General features: G+C 33.7%; 1 protein-coding gene across 4 annotated transcripts in view; it reads left to right on the top strand.

The window, feature by feature from the left end:
- The first annotated feature begins 1,259 nt into the window (after positions 1-1,259).
- Positions 1,260-12,293, top strand: part of POSTN (periostin) — a 33,622-nt gene continuing 22,588 nt past the window's right edge. For all 4 annotated transcript variants that reach the window (XM_060080310.1, XM_060080308.1, XM_060080309.1 and 1 more), the window contains exons 1-7: positions 1,260-1,426; positions 2,720-2,818; positions 6,176-6,240; positions 7,947-8,104; positions 10,240-10,404; positions 11,348-11,494; positions 12,019-12,160. In XM_060080310.1, the coding sequence (XP_059936293.1) occupies positions 1,308-1,426; positions 2,720-2,818; positions 6,176-6,240; positions 7,947-8,104; positions 10,240-10,404; positions 11,348-11,494; positions 12,019-12,160 (895 nt within the window). In that variant the 5' untranslated portion in view covers positions 1,260-1,307. The remainder of the gene's footprint in view (positions 1,427-2,719; positions 2,819-6,175; positions 6,241-7,946; positions 8,105-10,239; positions 10,405-11,347; positions 11,495-12,018; positions 12,161-12,293) is intronic.

The raw sequence follows: 12,293 nt of genomic DNA, 5'->3' as shown, positions 1-12,293 counted from the left end.
CAGTAAAGAGTGGATGACTATTTACAGTGATGATGTTGGAGGGATTTCTGTATTTTGAGTTTGATTTGTTTCCTGTAATTCCAAAATTCTATTGTTTTATCTTAGAAGATAAGCAATCTACGTTATAATGTCTCACCAGCCTAGAGTTGAAGACTTTTATATAACTGTTATCAGTAATGTTCTAATAGCTAATATACTGATATCAGATAGGCTAGTGTGTAACTTATTTATCCAGGGAAACTCATTGTAGTTATTTAGCTAATTGTTGACGTATCATGTGTGGAGTGGTGAGAGTGGATATTCCCTTGGCTAGGAATTGCACTGTGTAACATTAAGAGACTTTGGTTACTCTTGATAAAACAGAAGAAGAAGAATTCTGGCAATGCCCCTGTTTCTTAATATGTATTGCATTATTCTGTTGCAGTTAGACTGGTAATATTTGTTTCCAACAGGGGATGCTTTTGTCTTGTGGCTATCAAGAGATGCGCTGTCAAGAAATGGTGAACATCATGCCCTGTATGTAATGAAAAAACAAAATGACACATGTTTTTCTTTCCTGCTTTGCTTCAAAAGTTAGGGAAACTTACCAGAACCAGATTTATGTTAACTCTATCTATTCCTTGATATCTGAAAAGAGAAGTGAAATGGGAGGGATCCCCCCAGTTTACACATTGCAAGGAAAATGTGATTCCTCCTACATGTTTCATCAGCAAGTTAAAATTCTTGTCCCATACTCTGTGAATGTTTATGTCCACTCAACATTTGTTTTTAATCAACAGCCATTACTGCCTTGTGATTATCCAACCTACATCTACCTTTGTTATTTGGTGAAAAATAATCTTTCAGTTCTGATGTGAACTGAATATGACAAGATGTGATGAGATCAAATCATACTCTCATTGAGCACAGGGACATGCACTCTGAAAGGGATGTATTACAGAATCATTCTTAAAATGTAAATAAAATCATTTCCCATAAAAACCCTCTAAATCACAAAAGAATAAAACAGAAATACGAACATGAAATGAGTCAGGTAGTAAAAATAAAGAGAAATAAATAATATAAAAATAAAATAAATATCCTTTTGATAATGAGAAGAAAAAGAGGCTCAGTGTGCTCAGTAAACATAGCTGAAAAAGCAGATTCTAGCTGGCAACTTGAAGTTGCTGATGCCTTCTGGAGAGAGTTCAGATTCCCAGGTTGATACAGAGCTCCCTCCCAGAACTCTGCCATGTATATAAACTCTGAGCTCTCCAAAGCCCACTGCCAGTTCTCTTCGTGGACTAACTGCAACGGAGAGACTAGAGATGATTCCTCTCTTACCCATATTCTCTCTGTTCTTGCTCGTTGTGGTTAACCCTGCAAATGCCAATGGTCATTATGACAAGATCTTGGCTCACAGCCGTATCAGGGGCCGGGATCAGGGGTAAGTCAGTGGTTTGATTTTATAAACCTTCTTTTCCCTTAGCTTGTTGTATGTACAATTCTACATGCAGTTACTTATTTATACCTCAGGGTTTTTTTTTCCTACTTATTACAATGTAACAAGAAAAAGGAAAAAATGAGTATCCTGTGGTTGATGTATGTGTTTTAAACTTTAAGGATTACTGTCTAAAAAACTTGTGTATAATTGCTTTTTATGAAACATTGTAAGATTTTAATGTAATTAACAACATTTAACAGGGCATTTCTTTATGATTCAGTTTATTTGTGCTTTTATTTGATTCCAAATTTCTGGAATGAGGTTCTCAAGATGAAAGAATCTATTGTTGGAGACTCTCATTATGTAAACAGCTTTGAAATATCTCACATTATGTTAGGGGAAATTTCATTTATTATGAAAATTAAACAATAGGTAATGTAACCAGTTTCCTGAATTTTTTGAAGCACTTAAGAATGCTTTTAAATTTTGCATTCTGTACAATTTGCAAAAACTTTATTTCTTAGAATAAACTCAACTACAACTTAGCATTTTTTAAGTTATCAGACATAATTTAGTAACTTAACCAACCATTTATTATTAATTTTTGAAATGGATCTTGGCACTACATCCACAATGTCTCAGAGAGATGTTCATAATGCTCCAAAGTTCCCTTGCCTTACAGAGCAAATAAGACTTCCTTCTTTTTAAGGGAGAAAAACACTTAAAATTCTGGCAGAGGATGTCTTAATCTAATTACTTCCAGGCAAAGCAATAAATTTTCCTTTGTGCAGCCATATTATTTAAGTTAATCTTAGCATTCATTTACTTCTGTGATTGCTTACCTAGAAAATTACAGAGTACAGTGTCCTTGGACTTAGTAAAACTTGTCTATTTTGCTGTCTGATCTGTCATTGTTCCAGAGCCCTAAGCCACCCCCAAACCCTAAATGAGCACATGTTTGGTTTAAAAGGGTCAGTGAATTACCTACAATTAAAAGTAATAAGACACGTTGTTTAATTCTATTAGGTTAACTTTTGAAACAATGGCATTTTACTCTCAGAGATGTATAATTTCCTCTCTCTCTCTGTCTCTCATAGACTTTAGTTTTTCCAATGATTCAGTAGGATTGGATCAGAAGGAGATTTGTGCTGACTAGAATCACATCTTTTTTTAGAATTGCATCTTTGATAATCGAATCCACATATTAACTTTTTTTTCTTTTTTTACTATCTGACATGTGGATATGAAAAACTAGTTGTCATTAGGACATTAACTTTCTTTCCTTCCATCTTCCAGCCCAAATGTCTGCGCCCTTCAACAGATTTTGGGCACCAAAAAGAAATACTTCAGCACTTGTAGGAACTGGTATCAAGGTGCCATCTGTGGAAAGAAAACGTAAGTGTCATTTTTTCCTTAACGTGCCAGTTCCAAAGACAACACCACAGTGCCAATGCCTTTCCTTGGACATACACACGATGTTCTCGAAAATACTCTCCAAAATTATGAGCTTAAAAAAAATGGATCACATATGAATAAAGAAATTTTCCCTGAATTTCTCCCTCTACTAGTGGAACTCATGTTATTCCTGAATCTGTGGCAATGGCCATGTGATCTGGTATAGAATCACTGACAGTTTGACTATGTCATTTCTACTCCTGGTTTGGCCTCTTTTATCTTAGGCAAGTCAATTAACCTCTTTGCCTCAGTTTCCTCATTTTATTTAAAAAAATGCCAGAAGAACAAATTGATCTGAAATACCAGGGTTTTCAGGTAAAAATTAATGTTTGCCTACATTCATTTAGAAATTATACAAAGTACACCAGTTTACCCCAGAGTTTTCATCAAAGCTTAAAGTTGGAAGGGACTTAAGTTTCATATCTTCATTTAATCCAGTCATTCCATCCCAAACTGCCAGATCCCCAGGGGTCCCCAAAGGTGATAATGGAAACCCACCACTATATTACTATTTCAATAGCCAAAAAGATGATTACTTTTCAACTTAGTTATATATTTCACTGATTAACCTAGAGTTGGAAAGCATTTTTATCACTTGATAGCTTATTGGTTTAATCAATTAATAAATATTGGTAGAAGAAATATAATCCTAGACATATAAAGGTTGATAAGTACTCATGTGGTACAAATTCTTCATTTTAAGATGAAGGAGCTGAATTGTAGATAAAAAAATTAAAGCTGTCATCCTCAGTCAATGAAAAAATAGAAATGGCTCCTGCCTGCTTCTTATTACTTTGGACAGCAACCTCAGTGGAGGACGACTTGAGAACCAGAATATCTGAAGCACATCATCATTAAACTTCAGTTACCCTAAATAGGTGGAAGGATTGGGGGATTGTTAAAAAACATATTCTTAACTTAATAATATTGGTTACAAATACTAACTGTGGAATCACGTAACATTTTGGAGTCTTGTTTCTTTGCCTGTGAAATGCGGATTTAATACTTGGAGAGTTTCTGAAGGTAAAATGAATGAACTAATGTGAAATTACTAAGTAACTCTAACTCATAACATTAATCATACTTAAATTTAAACTATTTTAAGCAAATTGGGTATATGCTGGTGTGAAAAGGAGGTGTGTGCAGATGCCTATTTAAAATGCATAGGGTTCTCTGTATTTTACTAGAATCATGTATTCAAGGCATATAATCTTATCTGGACTGTGCCTCCCCATGGTAACCAAGACTAGGACCCCACAGGACATTGCTGCCCATTCCCACATGTTGGCTTAACAAGAGTTTTAACCGATGTTACTTTCTGACTTGGACATTATTCTTATTAGTTTGCATAAATCTGCTAGACTTGTGGATCATTCACACAACTACAGTGTAAGTCAGTAGTTACAAGGATCCTGGCCATGATTTAGGTGGCCCCAGTTGGGAACTCCAAAGCTCTGGATTTTTCTCGCTTTGTTCTTTGTATTCTTGGTTACCATGAGGCCTATTTGGAAGGCACACTAACTGCATAAGAAAGGACCTGCTCTCTGAAATATTTAGGGAAAATCTTTATTACACACTTCCTGGAAGTTAAGGAAGTCTGATACAATCTCACTTTAACCATCTAAATATGTTAGAGATGCCAACGCTTGTACAAAGCTTATGCCAAGATTCTTTCTTGCTTTCCATTAAAAAAGAAAAAAAAATCCTGCTTTGAAGCCTGGCTTTTTACCAGAAGTATAACAGTGTCTCCTTTGTTTAATTATATTAGCTTATTTCCCTTAACTTCATTTTCACAAACACATTAACATCTGTGCTCTGGAATAAATGTAAATGCTAGCTGCTAGTTTCAAACAACCAAAGGAATCAGTAACATTGACAGGAAGAATGCCTGATTTGCCATCTGCTTGCAGCTGCTAAAATTTCCAAAGTCATCTTTAGGACTTTATGTATCAGTTGACAGAAATGTTTATCTTCTGTTTGAATAGCTGCTTTGGGGATCTGGGGGAAGTAACTGGGTCTAATGAAAAGCAGGAAGTTTCCTAGGTTTAAGATATTCCCCACAATATACATTGGCTCAATAATATAGTATTTTGTAGACCTCCTTCAAAAAAATGTCAGTGACATTTTCAGTTGGCATTTCCATGAGATTTTAGATACTATTCAGAAAATGAAGATAAATTTCTCACTTTCAGAGATATGCACAGTCATGATTTTTTTTTACTCTTATTTGTCCTACTGACAATATGGGAACTTTGAGTTTTGCGTAGCATAAATTTCCTGGAAAAACTACTTTTTTGTTGTTGTTGCTTTCAAAGCATTAACTCAGACAACTGTATTGTTCAAGTATCATCTGAAATTGCAATTGCCTGTTTTGGAATTCTATACCATATAGTGCATTAATATGAGCATGTGTTATAGAAATTTCTGCTACTTTAGCAATTTCTTCTTCTATTTACTATTTTACATAAAGTATTATTAGTCCCGAACTAAAAATTATGTATCTCATTCTTATTGTTTATGATATATGCTAAAGCTAAAGTATAAGCAATTCTTAATCAATCCCTTGGCATTCAAATATTCACATTTATTTTTATGGGTAGCCATGTAAATAAAATTATTTCAGGGACCATATTTGCCTAAGGCTCTCTTACAGTCTGTATATGTTTCCAATACCAACTATTCTTGAAATTATATTAAAATTAGAGAACAGTTTGAAAATTTAGTTTCCCACTTATCTCTATCTTCTTATCTTTTAACTATCCATAAGCCAATATTCCATGCCAGAAATTTTATTCTCATCTATAGTTTCATATTTTACTACCTATAAGTGAGTTAATACATTTTTCTGATGTTCTTAGCTCCTAATAACCTTTTACTAATAAACATTTATAGCTATTTATAGTTTGCAAAACTATTTCCAAAGCATTGTTTTATTTGAGATTCACAACTACCCATGAATAAGTATTTTAGCTACTACACTCATGTTAAATAGTTGGGAAAACTGAGACTCAAATTTATTAAGTGATTTGCTCACGGTCACACATCAACTAAGTAGTGGAACTAGGAACCAAACTCCATTCTTCTGGCTCAAGATCCTGGAATTTTTCCACCATGCCATGAGGCTATAGAGAGAAATCAAGCTAATATAAATACCTCGATGTCATAAACAAACAAAAAAACTGGATTTCGAAATTCTCAATAAATCACGGCAATAAGTAATATGTTTTGCTAAGTTTATGTCAAAATGTATCCTTTGTAGTTCTTCCATTTTAATATTAATTTTCTTCCAATGTATAGGACTGTGTTATATGAATGCTGCCCTGGTTATATGAGGATGGAAGGAATGAAAGGCTGCCCAGCAGGTAAAGTTTCAATTACTGAATTAAATGAGGAATTTGTCTTGTTTGAGTTAAAAGAGTTGAAGTAGCTTATAGCGAAGCCAATTGTGTGTGTGTGTGTGTGTGTGTGTGTGTGTGTGTATTTAGCACCATGATAAATCCAAGATATATCCCCTATATCTTGGTGTTAATCATGACTTTATCATATTGATAAAGTATTAAAATATACATTATATACACTAAATGCTGGACAACAGAAGCTTATTCTAAATTTAAATTAGTTCAACTTTCCTTCAAGAACAAAACTCCCCACTACAAAATCCCTTTCTTTGAACTTGTCTAGGAACATGGACTGACTACTTGGCAAGGCATCATCTTCTCTGCTTCAACAGCTCTGATTTTATAACGTTTCTCAGATTGAAAGTTAGTTTCCTGTAACTTGCCAACTAGAGAAAAATTAGTTCATCTATTTCCTCTTTGAAATGACATCCATTCAGATAGTTAACACAAATCATCACACCCTTCCTCAGCTACCCTCTCTTCCCCAACAGAATCTTCTCTTCTCTGGGCTCATGGCCCCCAGTTTGAATGTGATATAGACTTTGGAGTCCTTACTGTAATTGGCAGCAACCCATGAAAAGCCTCTAATCCAGTCATTTTTTTTCTTCTGATTGTGATCCAAGACTGGTGTCTACTATCTATGTGTGTCCAGGAAGCTGAGAAAATATTAAGACAAATACCTCAGTTTGGGGTGGGTGGGCTCCGGAACTTTGGTTAATGTTATTGGTAACCATGTCATATCATTAACTCATGCTGAATTTTTAATTAATTAAAATTGATTACAGATCTTTTTAAAATGAATACTGTCAAACCAGGTCTTCCTTTGGGATTTGTTTTTTTTTTTTAACTTAGGTGTGGGACTTAAATGGAACCCTGTGACATTTAACTGTTACGTTTGACTCATTTTTCCCATCCTGTTGGGGTGTTTTTAAATCCTGATTTTGTGATTTAATTTACTAATTGTGTACCTAGTCTTGCTATATTCACAAAGGTAATAACCATTTCTCCTATGATATGATCCAAATCATACTAAATTTTAAATAAGACAGTCATAAAAAATAAGTTGGCTGCACCTAAACTTCAGGCTGACATTCATATATTAATCTTTCTTCTGAAGTTCAGAAGATATATTCTAGAAGTATTAGATATTTTTATATATTTCCTTCCTGAAATTATGATGAAAAGAAGCAGGTCTACATATTTCTTTTAGGGACCCAAATCTATATAATTATACCCCTATACCTAACAGTATTATACTATTTAGGAGCTTTAAACCAACATGAAAAAAAAAATTACCTTTGCCATTGTCAGTGAGAAGTGAGGAACTTTTGTTGTTTTCAGTGAAATAGTCAGATACTTACTAATAATTATAATTGAACCATATTGACATAGCAGATTTGACATGTAAATAGACTAAACATCAAACAAGGATAATAATTGAAAATTCATTTTCTTTCAACACCAAGGATATATGGAATGATATTTTTCAATAGTACTTTCTTATTTGACATTCAAAAGGCAACTTTCACATAAAATTGATGATTTATAGAACTGTATTGCTAAAATTATCATTTAATATATTGGGGGGCTTTATGTAAAGGTTAAATTATTGTAAAATAACATTCTTGAAATTTTTCCCTACGTACTTATTCATCTCTTGATTATTTCAGTTATGCCTATTGACCACGTTTATGGTACCCTGGGCATTGTGGGAGCCACCACCACGCAGCGTTATTCTGATATCTCAAAACTGAGGGAAGAGATCGAAGGAAAGGGGTCATTCACTTACTTCGCACCAAGTAACGAGGCTTGGGACAACCTGGATTCTGTAATTCATTATTTTTATGAATATAATTTTTTTTTACTGCTATTGGTATACTTTAATTGATTTACTGACTTGGAAATGAATAGAAATTGTATATCTTTCTGTCGTACATATATGAGGATACATAAAATGATGAGTTAATTGAGGGTAAGGAGAAAATCATTTTAATACATCCATAAATGGAATAACACCCCGGTAGGCTCATGGACTAACAAAGGCAAACTAATAGTGGATTGAACAAGCACTTTATCATTATTCTAGTTTACTCCTTTCCTCTTTCCCTTTTGGTTGTGAAGAAATATAGGTAATTTTAAATGACATATCTCATAGAAAGGCAAGTTAAGAAGCCTAGTGGAATTTAAAAATTTTAATAAGCTATATTATACATATACTTATTATTTTAATTATATGTAAATATATATGTCTGTTCAGAGACTGACAGATTTATAAACGTGTGTGGATATTTAAATTGAAGGGTTGTAAACAACACATTTAATTTTCAGGGTTTTTTTGTGCATAATCTGATTTACAACACACTAAATTATGACAATATACAAATCTGTAAAACTGGTATAGAAATATATTCCTACTTTCTACTTGATATGAAGATGAACTGATAATTACTACTAGAGTCATACAATATTTAGTAAAACTTAGGCAGATTCTTCTAGATTTTATCTTGCTGCATTAACTGTGAGGTTAATTGCTTGCATTATAGAACTTTCTCTCTTCTGGTTGTCTTTGACCACATCTCTAACCACCTTTCTGGTTCTTTTTGCAGACTCCTCTTCTTCCTTGCCTTAAGAATGGGTATTATGAAGGTCTCTTCCAGGAAGTATACTCTGCAGTTTAGATGTACTTCTGATGGCTTCAGCTTTCACTTTAATGCATAGAGCCATGGAATCTGAGTTTCTTGAATCCCAGGAGAATATTTCTAACATCTATCTTAATATTTCTCCTTGGATACACCATCTGTATCTTTAAACAAAACGTTATCTAAAACAGATGCCACTTTCTTTCTCCCCATCAACAACTGCTTTTCTGCTGTCTTTTTTCCATAATTGGCAGTACCAATCTCAGAGTTCAAACTTGAAAATTATGAGTCATCCTTACTTTGGCTCTCTCCAGTTCTTAGAAACTACTGTTAGTCACCCATATCTCATTTTTCATCCTCATGATAGTCTTTTTTTCTGCTACGCATTACCACCAGATTAACCTTCCTAAAGCCCAGGCTAATCATTATATTCCAAGCCCACAAAAGCCTCAATGGCTCCCCATTGCCAGTTTAATTTACTCTTTACTTGGGCATTAAAGTCTTCTATGTTATGGTCCCATATACTTTTCTAAAATTTATTTCTTAATATTATCTGAGAAACGTAAAGGCATACAATAACCACACTGGACAACTTCTGCTTTCCCAACGTTCACCCTGTGCCAGCAGCTGGACTTAGAATGATCATCACACCATCCCTACCCTGTCTACCTACCCTGCAAGACCTGTCTCCAAACCTGAATTGCCAGCCATCTTCATTTGACCTGGAAAGCATTTTTTTCTCCTTCCATCCTTTATCTTACTATGTTTATTTTTGCCTGTTGCTATAGAATAAGTACCTCAAAGGTCGAGACTTCACCTTACTTATCATTGTATTTCTCATAACACCAAGTACAGTATGATATAGTGTGGTACTGGATAAATAAAAAGGTACAGGATGGTTGAATTCTTGAATTTGTCATAGAATAAACATAAAACGGTTATTAAAACTCTGATGTTGTACACAAATATAATGCCATTTTTATTTTGTTTTCCACTCAAAGTACTTTAAATATCTGATAACTTCATATTCCCTAAGCCTTTACAGCAAGATCATCTCTTCATCAATACATTTATTAAAAATTTTGTTTTATCTCTAAAAATGTCCAAGTGCTCTATAAGATCTGGAACCCTTTACTGAGTACCTCTACTTACAAAATTTCTTAATCAATTGAAATAGTATAATTTTAAGTTATTTATGTCAATTTGGTTTGACCATCTGGGTAATTCAATGAGAAAATAACAAGAGAGTAGAAATAGTGTGATTATAAGATTTTTAATAATTAACGATCATAAAATAAACTTCTGTCATTTCAATTTTTCCTAGGATATCCGTAGAGGTTTGGAGAGCAATGTAAATGTTGAATTATTGAATGCTTTACATAGCCACATGATTAATAAGAGAATGTTGACCAAGGACTTGAAAAACGGCATGATTGTTCCTTCGATGTATAACAATTTGGGGCTCTTCATTAACCATTATCCTAATGGGGTAAGTTTCATTAATAAAAAGTACCTTTCTCAATAACATTGCCCTTAATTTTTTTCTATACCTTTTATATAAGGCTCACAGAAATAATAAAAAGTTAGTGAATATAATGTAAGTGCCATATCAAGACTTTTCCCTACATCTAGAGCATGTAAATTTCTAATTCAGTGAGTGATTTCTACTAAAGAGTGATTGTGAGGAAGAAAATAAATCAATAGTTCATTTATAGTAGACTTAGATGTTCTACAAAAGGAAATTTTAGTATTTGATGTGTTTGAAAAACAAATAATCAGAAAAAAATAATAAATAAGTATTTGTCAGAGAATTTATCAGAGAAAAATCAGAGAATGAGTATTCTTTTATTCACCCTCTGGCTACTATATTGATTTAGGTTCTTGTGTGTTTTAATAAAGTCTTTGTGGGAAACGTCCAACCAGGGTCATAGAGCTCTTTCAACAGTCAGAGTTCCAGGAAATAAAGGGTCACTGAGGAGTCAATATTTAGGAAATCACTGAAATAGAACTGATTATATTTATGCAATAATTGTTTGTTTCTGTCTCAGAACTTTTTTTTAGGACTAATTAGACTTCTTTATGTAACTAATTGACCTACATTAGAAATAGTGTATGACTATCTCTATGAAAGAAATAGAGGAATAAAAGCAATAATTTAAACAAAAAAATGTTTTTGCCTTGCATTTCTAGGTATGTTAAGTGTAACTGGACTTGGGTTCTCAACTGGTTGCAATTTTTCCCAGGTTTCTTTTTTTTTTTTTTTTTTGTACATAGTAATATGTAAGTCTTCACCCTCAGAATTTACATTCAGAATGTCAGTTCTTTCATGTTACACTTACCAGTAATCATGAAAAATAGGAAATGGGGGCTTGCAGTCTCAGTGGTCAACAGATAGCTGTGATTTCTAAAATCTGATTTTCTCAAATAATTAGGTTGTCACTGTTAACTGTGCTCGAATCATCCATGGGAACCAGATTGCAACAAATGGTGTTGTGCATGTCATTGACCGTGTCCTTACACAAATTGGTACCTCAATTCAGGACTTTATTGAAGCAGAAGATGACCTCTCATCTTTTAGAGTAAGTACAAGAAGTAATAGCAGATTGTCTTGGACCAATGAAATCCCTCCTCTTTCCCTGTCAGAATCTAAAATAATTATAAAAAGCTATTAAATCTGGCAGACATGTAACCAATATATTTCTTGAAATGAAAAGGTTTTCATTTTATGCAGAAGAAATCATCTCCTTATATGAAATAATAATATTTATATGGACATGATAGATAGAGAATGATTAGTTTCATGACTGTAGTGTGCTTAGTGCATTTAGAATGAATTCACCAATTATTATGTTTACTGCTGTATATTATTCAGTCACACAAGCATTGGCAAAATTCCCCATCTTACATACAGTTTGAGGAAAGTTTGAAAAGACATGGTTGTTTGCGCCAAAAGATAGTATTTTAAATATCTAACAAGAGTTATATCTAACTTCTATAGTTTTCTATATAATCAACTCCCTCATGTCCACCCAGACTGAGTGTATTGTAATTTTCTTCTGGATTTGCAATGTGCCGGCCTCTAAAAAGCATATTTGTGTTTCAGGCAGCTGCCATCACATCTGATATATTGGAGGCCCTTGGAAGAGATGGTCACTTCACACTCTTTGCTCCCACCAATGAAGCTTTTGAGAAACTTCCACGAGGGGTTCTAGAAAGGATCATGGGAGACAAAGTGGCTTCGGAAGGTACTTAACTGTCTCTCTCTAGGAGAAGCCTCCCAGAATTCCAAGAAAGGAAATGAAAAAGAGATCAAGTCCTGCCAGCATTATAACCTTTGATAAGCAAAGGCAAAGAAAAACTGTTATTCTGAGGTGGACT

Source organism: Mesoplodon densirostris, chromosome 17 (assembly GCF_025265405.1).
Source record: "Mesoplodon densirostris isolate mMesDen1 chromosome 17, mMesDen1 primary haplotype, whole genome shotgun sequence".
NCBI classification, from domain to species: Eukaryota; Metazoa; Chordata; class Mammalia; order Artiodactyla; family Ziphiidae; genus Mesoplodon; species Mesoplodon densirostris.
Note: the sequence above shows the minus strand (reverse complement) of the source record. Positions and strands in the feature narration are given on the sequence as shown.